At 40.5% G+C, this 26843-nt stretch overlaps 1 protein-coding gene across 2 annotated transcripts in view; it reads right to left on the bottom strand.

Annotated features, from left to right (window-relative positions):
- LOC149205960 (ferric reduction oxidase 6-like) overlaps positions 1–26843 on the bottom strand; it is a 261829-nt gene that overhangs the window by 68276 nt on the left and 166710 nt on the right. For both annotated transcript variants that reach the window (XM_089395231.1, XM_089395230.1), the window contains exons 7-8: positions 7494–7749; positions 6923–7364 (exon numbers count right to left, since the gene is read on the bottom strand). In XM_089395231.1, the coding sequence (XP_089251357.1) occupies positions 6923–7364; positions 7494–7749 (698 nt within the window). The remainder of the gene's footprint in view (positions 1–6922; positions 7365–7493; positions 7750–26843) is intronic.

Raw genomic sequence — 26843 nt, 5'->3', positions numbered from 1 at the left:
CTTAGAGAACATCTGATGCTACCATAAATCAACACTCCCTCTTAGTGAGGAATGTGCTCTATTAATGCAACCTGCTGAAGCACCACACTGACTCTGTAAGATCTCCCTCTGCGTTGTTGATGTCTGACATCACTGCCCCCCAACTACTGCACAAATGTTGCATTTGTGCTTCTGTTGACCCTGCCACTGGCAACACTGCATCTGCACTACAACCATCTCCAACTGTTGTTGTTGCTGCAACAACAACGGAAAAGCATCCAAAATACTAAACCAAAGGTGTTCAACATGATGCATCAGCTGTTAGAGTTCTGACTATTGCTAGTCTTTGTGTTGTCACTAAAGCCAATGCGCTATTGCTAACTCTGCTCTGTGCCAACTGCATTGTTGCCAACACTAGCTCTGTGTTGCTTAGATTCTAGCACTCCTAGCCACTGCAGCATCCACTCCGACACTCCTCTGTACCAATTGACCTGATCCATCCTGCTACTTCTAATATGGGCTCCTGTAGCAAGGTATTGATGCAAGAGGTGGACTCAAGGATCCTTCCCATTTGTAGTTCTTTCAGACTACAGTACTAGATCACCCCACCTCTCCCCTGGAGGTAACTGGGCAACCATGGCGAACTCCTCTTCATCAATCTTTGTGGCTGTAGCCTGCGGATCATGTTTCTCATCCCCGGAAAAACCCAGTGTGGGAAAAGTGGTGCAACAGTTGAGGGTTTGTATTATTAAGTAGTAATTTCTGAATATAATCTTTGGATGCCTTACTGGCTATCCAATACAGAGAATCTGACTGACGGAGAGATGAGTGAGATATACCTCACACTATCACTAGCGATCCAATACTAATCCAGACACTGAGTGGCTAGCCCCTAGCTTCCTCTACGCAATCACTGCTCTACTCTGCGTCACAACCTCTGGGGACTGTGTCACTCCTTTCGCTGGTCAATTTGCCTCTGGAACTTCGACTTTCTGCCCTTTCGGTCTCACACCCCAACTTCTAGCTCTAGAACTCGACCTTCCAGCAAATTTCGAATCTCCTCTCAGGCTCTGCACTACCTTAGTGTGGCTCTACACTGCCCAACGTGGCCCTGCGCTGCCTCTTCTAGATCTCTCTCTACCTCCTCTGCAATGTATCCCCAGATCAGGAAATCTTCCTCCGGAAACTATCCCTTCCCCTCACTGCAATAAATCACCTCGATCACTTCTCCAACAACTGTTGTGCTGCTCTCTTTAGAAATTGATCTCTTGATCTCTCACTCGATGTGTTTTCCAAATGCCTATCAAGCCTCTTCTTATAATCTTCTTGTTGAGAACCAACGGCCCAAATTAGATTCTAATCAATGGCTCAGATCATTTTGGCTTGATTCTCATCTTCTTCTAGAAGTTTCACACCAAATTTAATTAATACCCTTTAATTATTTTAATTTCCTAAGTTTAGACTTAGGCCTCCATTAAAAATAATTTTTTAATAAAATTGTCTCTGGGTGGAATTTCCCAAAACGATTTCTGGGTATTCTGGAGTACATGTGTCCTAGCCTCCCTACAAATTTTGAGGTTTAGAGCACATCCAATGCTACCAAAAATAAACATGATCACCCCTCCAAAAGTAACTCCTCTAAAACCATGAGTCCTCAAGTAAGTCCATCCAAGGCCCTCCAATCCTATCTAGGACAAAAGGAACTAGAGATGAACCCAAAGGGACCAACCATGTTCTGACCAAACCCAAGGTCGAGAACACCTAACACAGAGACCACCATGATTGCTACAACTTAATAAGCTTTTAACTTGTAACCTTGGGCTTACAATGGTGGTGAAATGCTACAAAACGGATATATATACCCCTATTGACATGTGTGAAAATTCCATAAACCAAAATCCCTACTGTAGCAACTGATTAAACTTCTCCTATTTGTTAATTACTAAAACAAATTATTTACTGCTTCCTACAATAAATATCGAAGCTAATACACTATAGCTTACACCAATTAAATAGTATGCCCAAAACAAGAACAGAACAATAGAGAAAGATACACACACATGACACAGTTATTTTTGGACAAATGTCCACGAAAAAACCCAATGCCGGAAAACCGGTGCAGCAAATCTGAGGGTTTTTATTATTATGTTATAGTTTTCTGAATACAACTCTGGATGCCCTCCCCGCAATCCAGTTATGGAGAAATAAATTGGCAGAAGAAATTTGTGAGATTACCTCACTATCCGACAAGTTCTAGCTGATCGAGGAGCTGAACCAACGTATCCCCAGTTATTTCTGCATTGCCCCTGCATGGGCCCTGTGTCAGCCTCTAAGGCTCTGCATCAGCTCAACTGGGAATTGATTTGCCTTCTGAAGTAGTTTCCAACCCTCCCGACTTAGAAATGTCAGCTCCCTCAGCAAATTCAGACTTCTACTTGGAGGACTACGCTACTTCTGCATGAGCCCTTCTGGCTCAACATCAACCTCTACGTGAGCCTACTTCTAGTGTCCCTCTGCCTCTCTGTTGCATATCCTGGGCTCGGGAGAAGATACTCCAACCCAACTATCGATATTCTCCCGGCAGCTGCTCTACTTCAAAAAATCAAACTTCTGAACTCACTCCATGCGTCTTTCCAAATGACCCTCAAGCCTCCTTAAATAATCTCCTCGTTGACATTCAATGGCCTAGATTAGTAGCTAATCAATGGTTAAGATCATTTATGCTTGATCCTCGTCTTATTCTAGAAGCTACACCCACAGTTAGACTAATACCCATTAATTATTTTATTTTCCTAAGTTTAGACTTTGGGTCCCATTAAAAATAATTAATTAGTTTAATAAAACAGTCTCCGGGTGGAATTTCCCAAAATGATATATGGGTATTGGAGAATGCATGTTTCTAAGCCTCCCTGCAAAATTTGAGATTTAGATCACATCCGATGCTACCATAAATCAACACTCCCTCTTAGCGAGGAATGCGCTCTAGTAATGCAACCTGCTAAAGCATCACTCTATTCTGTAACATCTCCCTTTGCGCTGCTGATGCCTGACACACTGTCCACCAACCACTACGAAAACGCTGCATCTGTACTGTTGCTGACCCTATCACCATCAACACTACATCCGTTCTGCAACTCCCTCTAAGTTTTTGCATCCGTGCTGCTACTAGCACTGCCACTGCCAACTACCCCTGCACTGCAAACTGTTGGTGCTACTGCATCAACAATGAAAAAACATCCCAAATTACTGAACTAACTATGTTTAGTATGATACCATGTGAATGTTGGAGCCTGACTGCTGCTAGTCTCTGCGCTGACCCTCTGAATCTACTACGCTACTGTTGACCTCTGCTCTATGCCATCTGCACTGCTGCCAACTTTGCTTTGTGTTGTTTAGTCTCTAGCGCTCCTAGCCACTGCAACTTTCTCTCTAATACTCCTCGGCACCATCTGACACTAGTCCATCCTGCTACTTTTGATCTGGGCTCCAGTAGCAAGGAATTGATCCGAGAGGTGGGTTCCTCAAGGATCTTGCCCATCTATAGCTCTTTCGAACTATAGCTCCAAATCAGCCCACCTCCCTCTTAGAGATATATCGGCTGTCATGGTGAACTCCTCCTCGATCTTCACGATTTCAGCCTTCGAATCGTGCTTCTCATCTTTGTCCTTCTTCCTAAGAGGACACTGTGTTGCGTAGTGACCCATCTCACCACACCTAAAGCACTTTATCTTTGAGACGTCCTTCTTATGTCTTCGCTGCTCTTGTTTCCCCTTCGATGCAAGGGCTGCATTCTCCCCCTCCTCCTTGGGCTTCGACCCACTGTTGCTGATTTTGTCAAGCTTACACTTGACTAGATCTCTACTCAGCTCCTCTTGCTTAAGAGTTGCCCACATCTCATCCCAATTCGGCAAAGTCACTCTACCTAAGATACTCTGGACAGACTTGCCACTCATCTAAGACAGAATTGAGGGCCATTCTAACCAACTCGGAATCTTGAGTTGTAGACCCTATAGCTGATAACTCATCTTGGGTCTCCTGAAGCTTCATGACGAATGGATCCACATGCTTCCCCTTCTGCATCTAGCAAATCTCAGTTTATGCTCTAAGTACATCTTTCGTTGCTCGGAAGATCCCTGATATAGCATAAACAATGCATGCCACATCTCCTTAGCAGTCCCTCTGCTAGTGATGTGATAGACTACATGATCCTTCACTCCATCGAGAATCATTCTCTTTGCCTTCCAGATGACATAGTTGGATGCTTTGTCCAATCTATCCTGGTCCCTCAAGCCACTGGTTGCCATTTCTACCACGAAAACTGTCGAACTACGCCTCTTCTTACTGTTGATGCTCAACCAATAAGAAAATAGACTTCTTAGCGGGAAGTCTTTTGAGGAAAAATTTCCTCACTGTGCTTCTCCTCTCTTCTGACGTCTTTTTGCCCAACAAAACGACCTGCAGAAAAATTGTGTCCCTCCAACACCTACTCATGCTGCGGCTTCAACGCTGCTTCTTCTTCCACAGCAAGATTTCGATCTAGAAGCCCTTTCTCTCTGTCGACTCACTCAGAGAGAGACTGCCTCGAAATTCTGCCCTCCCTGCTTGGACTGTGCAAACCCCTCTAGGAATTCGAACTGCTGCCTCCTACAGCTTTTTCGACCTCCTCTTCTACTCAGCACTAGGTTCTTTGGCACTGTTCTTCTTGCTTCACCTGAACTTGCTCAAAAACCATGTAAAAATTTCGTAAACCGGAATCCCTACTGCAGCAACTGATTAAACTTCTCCTATTTGTTAATTACTGAAACAAATTATTTATTGCTTCCTACAAAAAATATCGAATCTAATACACTGCAGCCTACACCAATTAAATAATATGCCCAAACAAGAACATAACAATAGAGAAAGATACACACATGACACAATTATTTTTGGACAAATGTCCCCGAAAAAACCCAATGCGGGAAAACCAATGCAGCAGATCTAAGGGTTTTTATTATTATGTAGTAGTTTTCTAAATACAACTTTGGATGCCCTCCCGACAATCCAGTTACAAAGAAATAAACTGGTAGAAGAAATTTGTGAGATTACATCACTCTATTTGGCAAGTTCTGACTGACCCGGTAGTTGAACCAACGTGTCCCCAACTATTTTTGCGCTGCCCCTACGTGGACCTTGCATCAACCTCTAAGGCTCTGCGTCAACTCAACTGGGAATGGATTTGCCTTCTGGAGTAGTTTCCAGCCCTCCTGGCTCAGAAATGTCAGCTCCCTCAGCAAATTTAGACTTCTGCTTGGAGGATTGCGTTGCTTCTACATGAGCCCTTCTGGCTCAGCATCAACCTCTGCGTGACCCCTGCTGGCTCAGTGTCAACCCCTCCTGGGTCCTACGCTGCCTCCTTCTGGTGTCTCTCTGCCTCTCTATTGCGTATCCTGGGCTCTAGAGAAGATACTCCAACCCAACTATCCCTGCCCCTCACTACACAAGCTCACTATCGATATTCTCCCGGCAGCTACTCTGCTTCAAAAAATCGAACTTCTGAACTCACTCCGTGCGTCTTTCCAAATGACCCTCAAGCCTCCTTAAATAATCTCCTTTTTGACATTCAACAACCCAGATTAGAAGCTAATCAATGGCTGAGATCATTTCTACTTGATCTTCGTCTTCTTCTAGAAGTTACACTCACATTTAAATTAATACCCATTAATTATTTTATTTTCCTAAGTTTAGACTTGGGTCCCATTAAAAATAATTATTTATTTTAATAAAATTGTCTCCAGGTGGAATTTCCCAAAACAATTTCTAGATATTGGAAAATGCATGTGTCTAAGCCTCCCTACAAAATTTGAGACTTGGAGCACATCTGATGCTACCAGAAATCAACAACATGAGGCGTAACAGGCTCCAACAATTAATATATGTGAACTTTTCAGATACTTTTTAATCTCATAATTTGTGCGAGAGCATATAAGTTGTTCCATATATTTTATATGCATAAACTTTATCACATTAATGCTACTAATATAGCCTAAAGCTTGTGAGCCCCTTGATAAAATGGAACATAAGTATTAAAGGATATCATATAATTCATGATTCAATGAAGATAATGCAAACTAGAAAAAAAAGCCTAATAAGAATCATCCTCCTAAATACATCATGGAATCCAAGCAATCAATTTGCTAACTGAACAGAGAATCAATATGAGGTCAAATATAAATTTAGGTCTTGGAGCAGCAAAACGTAAATATTCTAAAGTAGCCTAAAAGAGTGTGAAGACAAAGACAGGAAGGGTCTTTTAGAATCCAATTTTAATATTATCTATCAGATGTAAATGGATCCAAGGACTGTCAACAATTCTACTTGTATTCATTAGCCACCAAATTAATACCTCTAGCTCTCCATGTGACTTACCATCATATCTCTCTGACCCACTTCCAGCTCAATACCTACATAATTTTGGCTAGGTCTTTCTAACTAAGGAAAGGCTTTGTAATTGTTTAAGAAAATAAAAAAGAAATCTAAGAAAAGGCTTTCTACATAGACTCGACCTCTTATAATCTTACTAGAACTGGACCCAGGTTTGCATAGTCCTCTACTCAGACACATATAAAAATCCACGATAAAATTACCAAATCTGGATATCACACAGTACACCCAACAAACGAGACGCTTTTCTGTTGTGATGGTGAAATAACATTATTACAAAGAACCAATGACCTTCCCTACAGAAAATTGTGTTGATTACTGAGAACACTTTTTTAAAAGCAATTTTCGCAAATAGATTATGTACTGCAAACATGTACCTAAAATATCACCAACTTTTAAATTTCCAGGGTCATGCTATTTGCAATCCATGCATGTTTTTTTAAACAATAGCAGGTTTATGCAAATACAATTTTCTTTCCATTATAGCAGTCACATATAAGAGAGAGGGGATGGGAAACACCTTTGAAGTTGGGTCTACAGCCATAATGTGTGTTCCCAGGATTCACCAATTTCTCCATTCCTTCGCCAACAACTACATTTTGCTGACTATCAGTATCTGCAGTTTGGTTTGATTCATATCTATCATCGACTTTCTTCTGGTACCCAGAAGTTCTGAAATCCCATAAATTCCACAGAAAAATTGCCACACCACCAAAAATAGCAACACCAACAACCATGCAGAGAATGAAACACAGTCCTTTCAACCACCAAGGAGCACTCTCATAATGATTGATGTAGAATGTATCTGTCAGTGCCATTGCTATGATAAAACCAACTATGGATGAAGCCAGGTAGATCCCTGCCCAAATATTATTTCCTGTCCCGACTAAACTTGACATTGGTTTTATTCTTATATCAGGGTTATATAAAGAGTGATTTACATTCACAATGCCTCCGTTTTCCTGCACAGCAAAAACATATCATATGCGTGTTCATCAATCTAAAGAACACTAGATGAGAGATTCTGCCTCTAGAAAAATGTACAAATAAATAAGGTAAAATCATGCCATTTGCACAAAAGGTAATCTTACCAATTCAGGTTCTAATTCTTGTGTCACATAGACTTGGACCTCAAGGTTTATCTTGTTAGTAAATTCTGGACAAAGTGATTCTGCGTCAACTAAGTCGAGTATGTAAAGCTCTCTTGATTTTTTGACTGCCCAAATCAGCAATACATTTCTTGGTAAACCAAGCTGGCATTGTTCAATACGATGAAGGAGGTCTCGCAAGATAGCCACAAATGGTGAAATTCCAATGCCACCAGCAACCAGAATCAGATTACTATAACTACATAAACAAACAGGGATATTTTAGACAACATCATTGTTTGATTTTAGTACGAAAAAAAAAAAAAATGCATTTCATATTCTTTCCTAAAAGTACTCATTCCAAACACTGCAGTTCACTTTCATAATCCTTATGTACACCTGCTTGAATATATTGCATTAGTACTCCATAGGCACTAACTGATTAATTTTATTCTAACTTTCAGCTAATCAAATTTCCTCGTTGCCAATCATAAATTAAAAACATCTCACTAACACAGGAAAATTTAAGGCAGAGACCCTTTTAATGAGGTCATTTCATCATTCAAAAGGCCTGTAGGCTATACCAAAAGCTCGAAGAGTTCATGGTCCAATTTTTATCTTGAAAATCTGTATCTTTTCTCCATAAAGGAGTTTTATAAGTTGTCCAAAACTTAATTTTGTCATTAATTATTCATTACCCGAAAACCACCACTTGTATAGTCTTTGAAGAAGGATAAGGATGGCAAATTACTTGGCAGGGAGCTTAAATAATACCAAAAGAAAAGAACATTCTTAGCTTCTATTACACCTCAGAAATGCATCAATCCAGATCTTCCCTAGATGGAAGAACTCCTGAGATATGAGATTCAAGTAGGTGCCTGACTGTTGACAGGAGACAAGGAACATGATCCATGCTAAAACTGATGTAGAGAAATATTTCTTGTTCAAAAAGTGTTTCTTGTTCATTCTCATTATAATTGCATCCAATCATCCATGTATGGTTGTAACCACCAGGTTTATATTAATGACGTAATAGGGTGTTCAAGCTTTTAAGATTCTGTAATATCCCCAATTTTTATTTTTCATTTGAGGAGATTAATGGAGTTTATTGGGGAGGTGCTAAGCATAACACAATTTTGTAATTTGGGCATCAGAGACATTTTGATGTATGGGACTTAGAAGAAATAGAAAATTATAGCTCTAATGGAATGTGGGGGCCACAAGAAAAGGAAATTCGACCCAATGGAGCAATTCGCACTAGTGAGAAGAGAGAGAGAAAGGAGGGGGTGCGAATTAGTGGAAGGTGGGGACCACCAAGGGAGAAAGGGCCAGCAATTATAAATAGAGCTTGGAGGCCTCCATTTGGTACTTTTGATCATTTGACAATTTAACATTAGTTCCCTTGAACTGCTTAGCGAACACAGCAAAAGGAATTCCTGAGTAGGAATTCCACCCTCATTTTGGAGAACTTCAAGTGTCTCTCTAGTGAGGCAATAATTAGCAGAGAATCCTTCCACAAAGAGGGCTGGAGTTTCTTGTCAATTTTCAGGTCTGCTGTTGGTGAGGCGTTTGGGAGAGCTGAGTTGCTCGAATTCTTGGTCTGCGCATGGGCTCACTGGGCATTATTGCGCAATCACTTGGGCAAGTAGAATCTATGGTGTGGCTATGGATGAATAAGGGAAAATTACGGAGAAAGTAACCCGGGGGAAGGAGATTTTCTAGGAGAGATTTGGAGCATTTTGTAGGAGATTTTTTCTACAACTAGTTTTGCTAGCTAGTTAGAGGTCCACGCACAAATTGGGGTCACCAAGGCACGTTGGACTTAGCCCAAACCCTTTCTGGGTTTTTGTGGGTTTTATGAGAGGAGGCTAGGATTAATTTTGCAGAATTTTTTGAGCACACCTAAGGGCATAATTCCTAGTACAACTCAGCAGTCAGTAGTAGAAATTGTTGGAGGAGGACGCAGTGTATTTTGGGACCATTCCACCACTTTGGTCCATGAGAATTTTTTGGGTTATTCTGAGTTCCTTGTGGGGAGGCTCCAGTTAAATTCCTAGAATTTTCTTAGTAGCTTAGAGGCCCGAAACACCAATTCCTTTTCTGCCAGCAGCAACAGATTTTACTGGGCCAACACAGTGACTTGGGAGAGTAGTTTCCAACACTTGGGAAACTCCATTTCCACCTAGGACTTGATTAGCTTGCTATAGCAAGCCCGAGTTCCTCTTCATTTATATGTACCTTGTTTTCTCAGTTAATAAAATGGCTTAGCTCTTGCTACAATTTCTGGTGCAATTTGTCATTATGTTGGTGTGTTAGTTTTATGGTTACATGTTTATGCTTTATTTGCTGTTATCACTTAATATTTCCCACTAGGAATATTACAGTGGTATCAGAGCATGATCTTAGCCAAGTTGTGGGCCTTAAGCCAAGTGATGACAAGACCAGAATAAAAAGCTAAGAAATCATGGGATCCAAAGAAAGGTTAAAATCAAACAACATGGCAATAACCTTAAATGAGGTGATTAGGATGCAACAAATGATGATTGATGTGGGGGAGAAGTTGATTCATGCCACAATTGGGAATCATGATCATTCTCAATTATACAACAAATCCACTATGCCCAAAATTATGGATAATGCATCGAGATGGAAAGACATGATTGCAACTAATGTGGAGTTATTGGCAACAAATTGGAGGGCATACCATCATTGGGAGATGGTATTCAGGTGTCCCTCTCCTTTTGGGAGTTTTGTGAACTAAGAGACATGCACAAATCAGTGGGAATACAGTGGGATTATGCAGTGATAATGAGGAGGATCAAGGCAGAAGATGAAAAAGTAGTTTAAAGGGCCATGGTTGGCAAGGAGACAGTTGAGCATACACCCGTTGACGAGATGCCGACAGTTGATGAGGTACCTAGTGTTGTGACCAAGTTTTCAGGTGATAGCAGCACACCATAGGTTGATGAGGTGTCGAGAGACATCTCCACCATTGATGAGGAGTTGATAGGTACAGAGGCATCCAAATCTATGATAGAGTTGTGAGACAACAGTCACCTACAGCTGATCAGTGAGGATGTTTTATATGATGGGTTGTCGATGGAGGAGTAGTTGGAGACTCAAGTCGTGGTCGTGATGGAGGAGGATGCGCCGCTGTCCTTGGGGCTAGACATTGACGAGGGGCAACACGGAGAGCACACATTTGGATTTTAGCACAGTTCTCTTCAAAGGCACGCTAATGGAGTTCACAACGTTATTATCTCACCTTTATGCATTGGATGGAGAGAGGCAGAGTTGTCTAAACAGATCATAGGGGATGACCAGGTCAGCAGAGGCCAACGACTTGACTTGAGTATGGCACAATGTCAACATGGAGGGCGTGTTTCGTACACAAGTGATTGTACATTCGATCCCTCCTTTGGGATTAGATGGTCAGAGGTACTGAGTTGGTACCCGATGGAGCAGGTTAGGCAGTTGGGTATATTGACCACTGGAGTGGAACCTGATGATTATATGAAGACTCCATGCCCAAGGATGATCCAGAGGACACTTGTACCATCAGGTATCATCAGTCAACAAAGTTTTTCAATTCTACTTCTATCTTCTCATCATCTTTCTTGTACCTAGATTCCACACCCTGTGGAAATTGAATAAGTGATACTAGTAATTATGAGTTTTTGAGTCTATAACAGGCCTAGGATGTTGGGACTCGATCAAAAAACGAGTACACCTTGGAATGTTTTTTTTATCTGGTTAATTATCTCTTCATTTTAAGAGGCGGATATTTTTCTGGGTTTCTTCACTCACGTTTTACCCCAAAGCCAGGGTGACGGTTTGAAGGTTGAGCCCCTAACACATCTTAGTGTCTAGAGTTAATGTATATTACCATACTAAATCACACAAAAAATTTCGTGGAATTTGGTTAGGTCTAGGTAGTTATTTTTTAATTTTTTAGATTTTTGCACTATAGAAATTGCTAATAAAATTATACTTGTAATGCAATAAGTGATGTCTAGGGAAGTTGCATGGGGTATGAGTAATGAAATTTGCACCTCTCACCCTCAACTTTATACTATGGCACACTTTGATGGGTTAAAAATGTGTTTTGAACCCTCAAAACCCACTTTTCGTAAGTTTAGTGGGAAATTTGGCAATTAATTAAGCCATAAATTAAATAAATGGAGAAAAATAAATATCCACACATGCTAAATGTTGTGGAAATGAGGTGGAAAATTATGGGGGAGTAAAAGTGAAGTCCCAAGGTGATGTGGACTCCTAAAATCAAGGAAATGACATGTGCTCAAATAAAATCGAATTTCTGGCATTAAAAAGTTGCTTACTTAGAAATTCGAATTTGTGAAGTTAATGCACATCTGGGAGGATTTGGGAGAATATTTGTTGGAGATTTTTGTGGGAAATTGTCCCCACATGGTTTACCACCCATATACACTTGTCATTCCATCATAAAATTCGAATTTGGCACATAAGGGAAGAAGAAAATGATGTCCACTCGCCAGAATTCGATTTTTACACTTGGCATTGGAGCTTCATTCAACAAATTCGAATCTCTTTGAGATTGTCACCTCATGCCACTTGTTTAATCACTTCTACATTAGGATTGGCTCCCATAGTTTTATATAATAGATCCTTGAGCTCTCATTTGTATCATGTAATACAAGCTATTGTGCTTGAGGAGACTCTGCAGGTTATATTCACTACTTCAATATAATACAACAGTCTTTGGAGTAAAGTGCGATGGTGTTCTTCTCTTTGAGTGTGGTAGATTCTTGACTTCTTGTTATGCTTCTATTTATTTTCTCATGTCATTATTTCTTTCATGCTTGTTTCAAGTTATGTTCGTATGCAACTATTTCATATTAGCATAAGAATTAATTATTTGCTTTAGGAAAAAAATCTTCTAGTGGATAATAGATGTATCTCTAGGAATTATTTCCACTACACTTATTTAATTTCATGTCAATTTAATGATTTGTGGTGAAGTTTTGTAGATGAATCATTATTTGGTCAAACTTTTCAAGCGTGAGAGGAAATTCTCTGAGGAATCAACCCATTCTTGAAAAATATTCAAGGAGAACCCACATGTTTTGAATTCCAAAGTCTCATTTACATCTTATTTGTATATTGCATGGATTCTTTCAAGTTTTTTAAATCTTTTATTTCTTGCATCAAAATATCAAACTTGGAAAATTTTATTTTTTATGTATTGTACTTCATTTATCAATATCTGGCTATTTCAAAGAGCTAAGTCATGGCTAGTCAGAGAGGAGAGCTTGCTCATACTCTTTGGCTTAGTCTCTTGTAGATTATTTTTGTAACATACTTTGATGTCATCTTGGTCTAACATTTGAGTTATTCTTGTATCCTTTTGAGCAATATAGTTTCCATGCTTTGATTTGTAGACTTATTCATCTTGAAAGCATTTATAATATCTTGTGCTAACAATTTAGTGTTTCACTTTTCAGGGTTATTTTGGCTTTCCATTTGAAAGCATTTTACTTTATTTTAAGCAAAATACAATTTCATTTCTTAAAGAGCAAATACTTGGAAGGCAATGATTGTTTATGCATTTCATGTTTATCTTATGATGGTTATTGCTCATATCAATTTTTTGCTTATAAATCATAAAGAGATAATCTATTTAACTCTAACAGTTCTCCTACAAACTCACATTCTTTTAAATTAACTTTTCATTAGGGACTACCCCCCTTAGCTAACCTAGGAGATAGCTCAAACAGAGAAAGTCAGGATTAGTGTGACCGCCCCTTCTCTAAGTTCCTTGCCACCAACCACACCTTGTGGGGTTGAAGGCTTTTCTCACTAACTCGTAGGTAGGTGTATGTGGCAAGGTCAACATCTTTGGCACTGTTGTGGGGGACAAGTCTTCTTGTACCTGAGAAATCGACTAACTTTCGGTTTTTGCATGTTGGATTTTAGAGTTAGATTCTTGTTCAAGTGGCAACTCCACTTATTTCATTTTCTGCAAGGATTTTTGCTTGAAGCTTGCTTCTTGTACATTTCTTGCTAATTTTGGATAGGAGTCTCTCTTTGGTATCCATTTTCTTTTTCAAGGTCAAGTGAGAATGACATCATGAATGATTTGTTTGCCCCTTGTTGTTTTACTAAAATTTTAGGCTATCTAAATTTCATTCCGAATGAAGCCATTGAGGCTATTGAAGAGTTGCATAGTTTTCTAGGTAACAATGCCATCAGCACTGAAACTCACCTTAGGAATTTCCACCTTTGTGCGAGCAAATGGTGCCATGATATTAACCATGAGGACATTAAAATGAGACTTTTCATCTTTTCATTAGATGGAAATGCAATGGATTGGTTCATAGAATTACCTTGTAACGGTTTTGATTCTCTAGAATCAATCATTGATGCCTTTGAAGAAAAATATGGAGATGAAAGAAAGATCAAAGCGAAAGCCAATGAGAATGATAAGGATCTCATCAAGGGGTTGACTCGAATGATTAAGGATATGCAGCTCAACCAAATAAAGGCCATGGAAGTCAATTATTCTAATCAGATGACCTCTATTCAAAACATGTTGCTCGCCATGGAAGAAAAACAAGTGCAATTAATCAACGCCCTGGAAACGAATCATGCCAAGGAAATAAGTGTTATGAAGGCTAATCAGGTCACTTTTCAAAATAAGTTGGATGAAATGGAAAGATTACAGGTAGAGAAATTCCAACTTATGTTAAATGACGAATGGGAAAAGAACAAAGAAACAAATCATAAACCTCCCAATCCACTGAAGCAATCTTCATCTCATTATGAGGAGGACATTTACTCCATTGAAAAATGGCTAATTGATGGAGACTTGGATAGCAAGGAAACTGAGGAGAATCAGGTTTATACTTATGAGATTGATCCATCACCCATGTCAGCGCAGACGTAGAATGGACAAAGGCAGGTCAAAGAAGTCTTGGATACTTCGAATTTTCCATGAGAGCATCTTCAAGATCGAGAAAAAAGGTATATGTTGATCACCTCAACATCAACATCACAATCTATTAAGAAGAAAAGAAAAAAGCGGAAAGGATTTGGTAAATCTGATAGCCATGTACAACATAGTGTTGGGATTGATCAAGGTCCTCAAATATTCAGAATTGAACAGGGCACATCAAAAAAGTAGCCCATGGATCTGCCTGAAAGTAAGCAGGTTCTCAACATGAGCTTCATTGAGGACATCTGATGCTATGAGGCATTTTTTTTGTTATCATATTTCTAACCTTATCCCTTGTCATTTTTGTTTAATTAGTTTTATTTCATGAATAAATTGCCATTTATGCTCTTAGAATAAATTTCAATTTCTTCATTTTTGTACTTGATTTCATTTGATAATATTTTGAATGGATACTGCTGATATATGTCTTTTGTCAGTGGATGCAGATTCCAGGTTCTTACACACTATCACTTCATATCTAGCATGCATCCCCATATGGAGCCAAATTTTGACCACTGGAGTGGCACCTGATGATTATATGAAGACTCCATGCCCAAGGATGATCTAGAGGACACTTGTACCATCAGATATCATCAGTGAACAGAGTTTTTTAACTATACTTCTATCTTCTTATCATCTTTCTTGTACCCAAATTCCACACCTTGCGGGGAATTCTAATAAGTGATACTAGCAATGATGAGTTTTTAACTCTGTAACAGGCCTAGGATGTTGGGACTCGATCAACAAATGAGTACACCTTGGAGTGTTTTTTTATCTGGTTAATTATCATTTCTTTTTAAGAAGCGGATAATTTTATGGGTTTTTCACTCACGTTTTACTCTAAAAGCCAAGGTGACAGTTTAAAGGTTGAGCCCTTAACACATCTTAATGTCTAGAGTCGATGTATATTACCATACCAGATCACACAAAAAAAATCGTGGAATTTGGTTAGGTCTAGGTAGTTATTTTTTATTTTTTAGATTTTCCGCACTATAGAAATCGCTAATAAAATTATACTTACAATGTAATAAGTGATATCTAGAGAAGTTGTATGGGGTATGAGTAATGAAATTTGCACCTCTCACCCTCAACTTTCTACTATGACACACTTTCATGGGTTAAAAATGTGTTTTGAACCCTCAAAACCCACTTTTCCAAAGTTTAGTGGGAAATCTTGCAATTAATTAAGCCATAAATTAAATAAATGGAGAAAAATAAATATCCACACATGCTAAATGTTGTGGAAATGAGGTGGAAAATTATGGGGGAGTAAAAGTGAAGTCCCGAGGTGATGTGTACTCCTAAAATCAAGGAAAGGACATGTGCTCAAATAAAATTGAATTTCTGACATTAAAAATATGCTTACTTAGAAATTCAAATTGTGAAGTTAACGCACATCTGGGAGGATTTGGGAGAATATTTGGTGGATATTTTTGTGGGAAATTGTCCCCACATGAGTTACCACCCATATACACTTGTCATTCCATTATAAAATTCGAATTTGGCACATAAGGAAAGAAGAAAATGGTGTCCACTTGCCAGAATTCGATTTTTACACTTGGCATTGGAGTTTCATTCAACAAGTTCGAATTTCTCTTTGTGATTGTCACCTCATGCCACTTTTTTAATCACTTCTACATTGGGATTGGCTCCCATAGTTCTATATAATAAAGCCTTGAACTCTCATTTGTATCATGTAATACGAGCTATTGTGCTTGAGGAGACTCTACGGGATTGTATAAACCACTTGCAATATAATACAACAGTCTTCGGGGTAAAGCGTGATGGTGTTATTCTCCTTGCATGTGTTGGAATATAATCCTAACATCTACATCTTTTTTTAGCCTAGGTATCCTTGACTTAGCCACATGCACTAAAAATCATGTTCACACTTGGTTTTTGGTAAACTAGCTCGGTGGACCAACTTTCCCTTGTTTTTTGCCTTTAAAGGCTTAATATTATGGAAATATTGGTCCAACCACTTTTCTAAACCATTTAGACATCTAAGTGCATGTTCACACCTAACCACACCTCATCCACTTGAAGTATTTGAGGATTGGCACCCCACATGAAGATTCCCCCTTAAATCAAGGGATTTGGTCCCCCGAACCATTTTAGCATGTTTTAAAGTTGCCTTCCTTGGGAAATACGCCCCTCCTCATGCTTTCCTCGTGGTTGATAGTTGGCATAGGTTGTCTTGAGTCATTGTTGCTATTTTAGGCCTCCCTTTAGCTTTTCTTAGCCTTTTCTAGTTTTTTACTAGTTTTTTCCTAGTTTTCTAGATTCGACAATTTCTATATAACCACCTCCCCTTGGGATTAGAGGTTTGGTTGCTCATGTTATCACCCCAAGAAACTCTCCTAGGTTGTATCTCAGAGATGCTCGGGGACATTACAAACTCAACATAATGTTGGAAATAGGTGGATGAATGGAAGGAATGATGCATATTCAAGTCAGATAACCACTTCTACTATGCTTAACCCCAGACATGGGTGAACACCCCCAGACTACAAGGCTTTAGACCACCAATTACTCACAGTTTGAGGATTAAGTGAATATGGAGAATACTGACCGCACCAGCAGATGCACAAGACCATGTGATGGTCAGCTGCAACCAGTAAAGAGGTCTGCAAATCTATTTTCTAATGCACAGACAGGATAATAGCTCTCTGGCACTAAGTAAATAGAAACCTGCATAGCACATTCAATGATACATACTAGATTCTAACACATAGGTCGGATAATAGCCCCTCAAATGCTAAACATCAAGAGCACATGAAAAATACATAATAGGCACAACCTAGAACAGAGAAGAAGTGGAAAGTGAGCAATTAACATCAAAAGAAGCTTGTATTAGCTGAAAATGAAGACCAGACGTTGTAGGTATCACAGTGGTTACAGTCTCCAGAAGTTGAACCTTACATCAGAACTACAACCATCAACCCTGATTACATCTGCGTTCTGGGTATATATAGAGTTTGTTTACAAAGATATTCTGTTGTTCTATGCGTGGAGGGGTCATAATGGACCACCAACCGCCTTAACTCTCTGATAGAGTCTCTGCTACAATCTGCCTATTTTAATGAAAGGATTTGATCTTTCTGCTGCTCGGCCGTCCTTCCTGAACAAGTGGAGTATAATATGAAACAAGCTCCATAACTGATAAATGCATTTAACTGCTCGAGGCATGTCTTTTCCTTCTCGGCCACTCTGTTTCTTGAATGCGGTGGTTGAAGATTAACTGTGCCGGGTACATGAACGCAGGCCACCTTCGTCCTTTGGGTACACGAGAGGCGGAGGCATGGTGGAGGAAGATCAACCGTTGGATAGCGTGGATCGACGGCGGAGAGCGCTTGATAAGGAGTATCGGGAGGTATGTGAGCAAGATAAACAAGGGCCGTCAGATCTTATACAGGCAGATCTAACGGTCATCGGGGGCAGAAAATACACGGACGATAACGAGCGGGGGAAGGTATGATGAGCGGTAAGCGGTATTCCCCGCACCGCTTACGGGGATGGGCGGTAAACGTACAATGGGTGCACGATACCATTGAACGCGCAACACGTGGCAGATGTGACGGGGGGAAAACTGCCGTGATCGCGAGTTAACGCGCGGGCAGCTTGCGAAAGCAGGAGGAGCGACTGTCGTCGGATCATGTGACGGACGGTCGGACGGCGGGGAAAACAAACGAAGTTTAATGCATGGGGAAAAAAGGCAGAGACCGTTCGATCGATTTGGTGGATGATTGGATGGTGGAGGATGGTTTGCGTGGCGCGGGCCGTTGGATCATCGGATCGGCAATTTCCTTTGATAATTCTTTGGGCCTTATACACATGCGATTTGCCGATTGCGATGAGGAATGAAAGCGCCGAGGTTATATGGTAGGGTCTTATGGAGGTTTAACTTTGCGCCCGGGGACCTGAGGGAAAGCGAGTTTGTACAGGCTTTTGGAGAAAAAACAAAGATACAGAGGGCTAAGAGAGTATGAGGAAGCTGAAGGAGAGGAAGGTAAATGACTGCTGCGAGTTCCCTTTTCTGCATAAACACATGGCCGAGCTGATATTTGGTCCTCCAAATGCTGAAATCTGTAGCAGAGCTAACAGCTCATGTATTACTATTGTTCATTAATTTAATACATTGATTTTATGGAGCAAATTCTTTCTCTCCTCTCTTGAATATCAGCAAATTACTTGTTTTTAATTTAACTAGAATCCTAGATATATCGGAGTTTCTGCAGGAATTCTACATGGTATCAGAGCTAGTTCGAATCTAGTGGATTGTACACGGTTTTATTTGCAGGTATAGATCATCAGGAGGCACAACAAGCCACAATGGATCATCACTCTCAATCCACAAAACTCGTTCTAAATCCTTTCAATTACTTCGAATGGAAGACAGAGATCACTCTGCTCCTCTGAAGCAAAGGGCTTTACAGGGTAACAATGGGAACGGAGACTGAACCGACTTCTGCAGCAGAGAAGATCAAGTATTTCAATAAATTAGATGAATCAATTGGGCTGATATGCCTATCAATTTCCATAGAACTCCTCTTTCATGTCAGCGGAGCCACTACTCCCGATGCGGTCTGGACCACATTGGAAGGACTATTCGGCAAGCAGGATGAAATGAGAGTGCATCAAATGGAGAATGAAATCATATCCCTCAGTCCAACTCATTTCAACAACCTGCAAGAATACTTCACCAAGTTTAAACCCCTCCTCGTTGAACTTGATGCATGTGGAGTCAAGAAAGATGAAGATCAACTCATCCTTTCAATTCTCTCGAAATTAGGCCCTGAATATTCCGTATTTGTATCGTCTTTTCAAGCATCTAAATTGACTCAAGAAAATTGGAAAATGCCTCCATTGAAAGACTTCATTGCAGCATTGACTCAAGAGCAAGCTAAGTTAGTCCAAATGGGTGCCATCAAGCGTTCAAAGAACCAAGCACTTGTGGCTACTGATGCTTCAAAGAGCAGTGGAAGAGACAAGCAAAAAGGGAAGGGTAAATTTAATGAATCGAAGAAGGAGAGACCCGTACAATCTTCAGAGAGCTCTTCTTTGCCTAAGGGTAAGAAGAAAAAGGAAAGAACACTTTGTAGCTATTGTTTCAAAGGTTTTCATCCCGAAAAAATTTGCATGAGGAAAACAGTCTATGAGATGGCTAAGCAATTGCAGCAGCACAATCTCACCATGCCCGAGAATGCAAAGAAGAAGGATGATAACAGAACGGGAAATTGGAGAGGGAGAGCACGAGATGGTCATGCTTTACTGGTTTTCACATCCACTCCATCAGCTTGGATCCTTGATTCAAGTGCATCGAACCATATGGCTGCATCAAAAGATGAATTTTCCTCCATCGAAGAAAGCACCAGATCCCCAATTTACTTGGGAGATGCCACACCCACAAAGGTGTGTGGAGAAGGAATTCTAGACCTTGAAGGGGGCTACTTCACAAATGTGCTTCATGTTCCCTCACTATCCGCAAATCTTCTCTCGATATATCAGATCACTCATTCCGGCTCTAGAAGGAATGTGGAGTTCACTCCGGATTCCGCAGTGATTACCAACATTTCCACGGGCTCACAGCTTGCACATGGAATTGTAGATCACGGTTCTCGTTTGTATTTCTTGTCCCACTTTGTTTCTAAATCTATTAGCACTGTATTTTTGTCACAATCTAATGATATCAGCAGGTTATGGCATGAAAGTTTTGGCCATCTAAACTATAAGTACTTGCATCAACTCAGCAAGAAAAACATGGTAGAAAGATTACCCGCTATTAAATTCACAAGCGGTGTATGTCAAGGATGCATTCTTGGCAAGCATCCAGAGCAAAAGTTTGACAAAGGGAAGGCACAGAGAGCTTCTTCACCTCTTGGGCTGATTCACAGTGACATCACGGGCCCATTCCCACAACCTTCAATCAGTAAGGCTCGATATGTACTCACCTTCATAGATGATTTCTCTCGCTTTACTTGGGTATTTTTTCTGAAATTAAAATCGAAAGTATTTGAATGCCTTATAAAATTTAAAGCACTTGCTGAGAGTGAGTTTGGGTGTAAGATTAAGATACTCCGTACTAATAATGGGGGGGAGTATGTCAACAAAGATTTGCAGCAACTTTGTATTGATGCAGGTATACAACTACAACACACAATGCCATATACACCACAGCAGAATGGTGTAGCTGAGAGAAAAAATTGGTCGTTAAAAGAAATGGCCAATTGTATGCTACAATCCAAATCATTAGCTCCTAAGCTATGGGTTGAAGCTATTAATTGTGCAACATACATTCAGAACCGCATTCATGACAAAACACTCAAAAGGCACCACTCCATTTGAATGTTGGACCTGTAAGAAACCGAAAGTGTTGCACTTTCGCATTTTTGGTTCACGACCATGGGCTCACATTTCGACAGATAAGAGGAAGGCTTTGGAGCCTCAAAGTGTTGAATGTATCTTTGTTGGATATCCTGATAGTGTCAAAGGATATAGATTGCTGGACTCTCACACTGAAAAGTTCCTTGTAGCTCGAAGTGTAAGTTTGAAGAAGAATCACTGCATGATTTTTCAACAGACCCTACCGAGGAACTTCTTGTTGCCACCGATGAGGAGTCGTCTGAAACTTCTTCGAGCACTTCAGAGCAGCCATTAGAGAAGCCTCTTGGGTTTGATTAAGAGGATAAGGAGCAGGTCATGGCTGCTCCAACTCAGCTGCCAACTTGGGCAGAGAAAACCCTGCAAGATGCGGATGAACTAGTCAGTGATCCTGGGGATGCGAGAAGGACTAAATCACAGTTTTTTGGGGCTCCTCAAGCCCTAGCTGCCATCGAACCATTGCTTCCCATACATTGCTATATGACACTTGGTTAAGATCCACAGTCACACTCTGAGGCTATTGGAGACCCGCTTTGGGAGGCTGCCATGGATGAAGAGTAGTCTGCGCTCATGGAAAACAACACATGGAACTTGGTTCCACTTCCGAAAGGAAAAAGATTGTTCGATGCCGATGGATCTATTAAACAAAGATTGCTACAGATGGTGAGATCAGCAAGTACAAAGCTCGACTTGTTGCAAAAGGATACTCACAGGTACATGGCATAGACTACACAGAGACATTTGCACCTGTTGCAAAATGGACTCCATTCGACTAGATTTAGCCATTGCTGCTTCTTGTAAATGGGAAGTTCATCACATGTATGTGAAGAGTGCATTTCCTCATGGAGATATCAAGGAGGAGATATATATGGAGAAGCCACAGGGATACATTCAGAACTCTTCCCTCATTTGCAGATTAAAGAAATCTTTGTATGGCCTAAAACAAGCTCCCAGAGCTTGGTATGCAAAGATGGATTCTTTCCTGCTTTCCATTGGATTCATTCGATGCAAATCTGATCCGAATGTTTATTTGCTGCAACATGATGATTCCCTTTTTCTGATAGTACTTTATGTATATGATTTACTCATGACAGGGAACCTTACCTCTACTATTGATTCGACAAAATCTGCATTGCACGATCAATTTTCCATGGCAAATTTGGGACTGTTGCACTACTTTCTTGGTCTTGAAGTTTCTCAGTCTACTTCAGGGATCAAGATGGCACAATCTAAGTATGCATCAGATCTACTTGTCCACTTTCAGATGACAGAATGCAAGCCAGCAGCATCTCCCTTTCTTTTGGGGATCAGATTTGAGGATGCGGGTACTACACCTTTGGTGGACAGTACACTATACTGACAGTTGGTTGGGAGTTTGTTGTATCTTACTCACACCCGACCTGATATATCTTTTGTAGTAGGAGTTTGTTGCAGATATAAGCAGGAGCCCCATGAGCTTCACTAGAATGCTGCAAAGAGAATCCTTAGATATGTGAAAGGTACTTTCAGTTTTGGTATCTTTTATGCTGCAGATTGCCCACTTTCACTGATTGGGTACACAGATTCTGATTGGGCTGGCGATGGTACAGACCGCAAGTCCACCTCTGGTTATGTTTTCAGCTTTAGTTCAAGGCCTTTTTGTTGGTCTAGCAAGAAGCAATCCATGATTGCTTTATCTACATCCAAGGCAGAGTATAGAGGTGCAGTGAATGCAGCGACATAGGCTGTTTGGTTGCAAGGGCTTCTCTTCGAGTTTGGTATTCAGTATCCACTTCCGAATGTCATATTTTGTGACAATCAGGGGTCCATTCAGATATCGATTGATCCAGTTCAGAGGCAGAGGACCAAACACATCGAGATTCACATGCATTACATTCACGAGCTGATCCATGACCAAGTCATGTCACTGCAATATTGCCCCACTAAGCAGCAGGTTGCAGAGATTTTCACCAAGTCTTTCACTGAAAAGAAATTTTCAGAACTGAGAGCTATGCTTGGAGTGGTGGAGACAGCTGAGTAGGCCCTTCTGGCCACTTAGCCTTTTTTTCCTCTTTTGGGGGGGTTCCCACGAGGTTTTCCCTCTTTCTTCATTTTATGAGGATCTTTTATTTATTGTATCTGAGTACCTAACATGGCATCTTGGCCGGGACTCAGTTTAGATAAGTGAGTTAGGATGAAAGAGGGGTGTTGGAATATAATCCTAACATCTACATTTATTTTTTAGCCTAAGTATCCTTGACTTAACCACATGCACTAAAAATCATGTTCACACTTGGTTTTTGGTAAACTAGCTCGGTGGACCAACTTTCCCTTGTTTTTTGCCTTTAAAGGCTTAATATTATGGAAATATTGGTCCAACCACTTTCCTAAACCATTTAGACATCTAAGTGCATGTTCACACCTAACCACACCTCATCCACTTGAGTTATTTGAGGATTGGCACCCCACATGAGGATTCCCCCTTAAATCAATGGATTTGGTCCGCTGTACCATTTTAGCATGTTTTAAAGTTTCCTTCCTTGGAAAATGTGCCCCTCCTCATGCTTTCCTCATGTTTGGTAGTTGGCATAGGTTATCTTGAGTCATTGTTGCTATTTTAGGCCTCCTTTTAGCTTTTCTTAGCCTTTTTTAGTTTTTTACTAGTTTTTTCCTAGTTTTCTAGATTCGACAATTTCTATATAACCACCTCCCCTTGGGATTAGAATTTTGGTTGCTTATGTATTACTATTGTTCATTAATTTAATACATTGATTTTATGGAGCAAATTCTTTCTCTCCTCTCTTGAATATCAGCAAATTACTTGTTTAATTTAAATAGAATTCTAGATCTATCGGAGTTTCTGCAGGAATTCTACAGCATGTGGGGTAAATTCTTGACTTGTTGTTATGCTTCTATTTATTTCCTCGTGTCATTATTTCTTTCATGCTTGTTTCAAGTTATGTTAGTATGCAACTATCTCATATTAGCATAAGAAATAATTAGTTTCTTTAGGAAAATAAATCTTCTAGTGGATAATAGATGTATCTCTAGGAATTCTTTCCACTGCACTTATTTAATTTCACGAAAATTTAATGATTTGTGGTTAAGTTTTGTAGATGAACCATTATTTGGTCAAGCTTTTCAAGCGTGAGGGGAAATTCTCGGAGGAATCAATCCATTCTTGAAAAATATTCAAGGAGAACCCGCATGTTTTGAATTCCAAAGTCTCATCTATATCTTATTTGTGTCTTGTAGGGATTCTTTCAAGTTTCTTAAAGCTTTTATTTCTTGCATCAGAATATCAAACTTGGAAAAAATTATTTTTTACATATTTTACTTCATTTATCAATATCTAGTTATTTCAAAGAGCTAAGCTATGGCTAGTCAAAGAGGAGAGTTTGCTCATACTCTTTGGCCTAGCCTCTTGTAAATTATTTTTGTAACATACTTTGATGTCATCTTGGTCTAACATTTGAGTTATTTTTGTATCCTTTTGAGCAAGATAGTTTCCATGCTTTGATTTGTAGACTTATTCATCTTGAAAGCATTTATAATATCTTGTGCTAACAATTTAGTGTTTCACTTTTCAGGGTTATTTTGGCTTTCCATTTGAAAGCATTTTACTTCATTTTAAGCAAAATACAATTTCATTTCTTAAAAAGCAAAGACTCGAAAGGCACTGGTTGTTTATGTATTTCAGGATTAACTTATTATGGTTATTGCTCATATCAATTTTTTGCTTATAAATCTTAAAGAGATAACCTATTTAACTCTAACAATTCTCCTAGAAACTCACATCCTTTTAAATTAACTTTTCATTAGGGACCACCCCCCTTAGCTAACCTAGGAGATAGCTCAAATGGAGAAAGTTGAGATTAGTGTGACAGCCTCTTCTCTGAGTTCCCTCCCACCAACCACACTTTGTGGAGTTGAAGGCTTTTCTCACTGACTTGTAGGTAGGTGTAGGCAACAAGGTCAACAAGTTACATCCATGGTCGTATTTCAGCAAAGGTCGTGGATTACTAGGGGAGTACGAGGGCCAGATTATTGTTGGGATCTAGGTGGGATTCACTGTCACAACATGGGCTTGGTTAGTGATGGTATTAGCAGTGCGATGGATCTGGTGACTGAGCGCCCACACACTTTCAACTCTCCATCAACACTAGTGTTGGGTTGGATTGACAGGGGGTATGCAAACTCCACGGGTTGTCCAAGGGTGTTGGGCATACCTGGGATTGTAAAATGATTAGCATACTCTGGCAATGGCTGGTCAAAGGAGGTGCCATTAGCGAGCCATCAGTCAGGGCATTGTATGGAGACAGTGCTCTCTTATTGGCATATTGGACGCAAGAGCTACTAACACTAGGCACAATAGTAACATTTCCATTAGCATGTAGTGGATTCACTAGCAGAGTAGCGGATGCATGGACACATATGGGATGGCCGAGGTTGCAAGTTGGTGCAGAAATTGGTGTAGGTGTTCAGTGGTGAGCAGAGTCGTGCACAGAGTTCAATGTTTTGCAGAGGAGCACAGAGGTGCATGAAAGAGTGTCATGTTGTGTGAGATTGCATTGTGGAGTAGGAGGAGAAATTCACACCACCTCGAGGTTTCGCATGGAGTGACAGCTACTTCGTCATAGGATGGATACCAAATGATTTCTGATGATATGGCGACTGGTAGTGGTGTCCAGCAGTTCATAGAGGTGTGCAACTGGGTGCATTCGTATGCCAAGGGGCACAGGATACATGTTCTTATGTGGGGGAGCGCAGGGATGTTTTTCCATATGTAGTGATGTGTGATGCTTCCCATTGGGATTTTGGAGCATTACCACTAGGGAGGCTGCCTGATAGAGATGAAAGGCATGCCATTTGGTATCGATCACTCAGGATTAATGAGAACACAAATGAGCATCATTTGATGATATCCATGGGGACTCGCTCGCCTCTCTCACTTCTACATTGTTTGTAGGCACAAAGGAGTTGTGTGTTGTCCCTTGATACCTTCATCATGAGCAGCAAGACATGAGAGGCTTGCTTGAGACAGTTAGTTGGGACACAGAGTATCCAAGGGGAGACTTATCAGTGGTGGTATTTGGTCCGGGCATGAGCTGATGGGTGTAGGCTTAGGGAGGTGACTATGAGTGAGTTGCAGGGTGCACTAACGACATGAAAGACCGAGGTGTTATGTGAGCACAAGTTACACAGATGGTAGTCCTCGTTAGCAGGAGGATTCCTAGGCTCTAGGAAGTATCTGGGTACATCATCAGGAGATGGGATAGCAGTTTTCGTCATGTGGTCTGGCAAGAGAAGAGCAGTTTGTCATATGCGGGACAAAACCTTGATGTTGGGTGCCCATCCATTGCATACATATAGGGGTCAAGGACGAGGCACGGAGGGATCCCAATAGACAGCAGTGTGTCACAGTAGCAGGAAGTGAGGATGGGGAGTCATGGACCTCCAATATGGATATGGGATCCAAGGATGCAATTGATCGGTGGGACACTCCAACACTTACTGAGTACAGTGAAGAAAGCAGGTGATATGGTTCATTATCAGGTTGACATATGGGGATCACCGAGGTCTTCATTATATGGCGAGGTAGGTCGTTGCTCAGGGTTATGGCTAGCCATTGAGTGATAGGCGCGGGAATTGTGGTGAATCACCTTGGCAGTTTGGGCATAGCCTCGATCATCACATATATTATGGCCGAGAGTTACAAGATAGGAGTTTTTGGTACAACCATATTACGTGGTCAGTCATGTCCAAAGTGTTGCAGGGTCGACAGGACAATTTCCTTCTGAGACTAGCATGGGACTCATGCATCATAGTACTTGACATCTCATCAACCTTTACGGATGAGCTGGCTGCTACAGGGGGAGGTCACTCAAATCTTCCATTGGGCTTTAGTGACTTGCTGATGGCGTGGAGGACTCCATCATCATGGTAGGTTGGTCATCAGAAGGAGCTCATGTAGGAGAGACTTCATTCACATAGGGATTGGGTTGTATCTTTAGGCACCC

This window comes from Pinus tabuliformis, chromosome 1_2, assembly GCF_031772625.1.
Source record: "Pinus tabuliformis cultivar Carrire ecotype Pingquan chromosome 1_2, CPIR1, whole genome shotgun sequence".
Classification (NCBI taxonomy): Eukaryota; Viridiplantae; Streptophyta; class Pinopsida; order Pinales; family Pinaceae; genus Pinus; species Pinus tabuliformis.
This window is presented reverse-complemented; position numbering and strand designations above follow the sequence as displayed.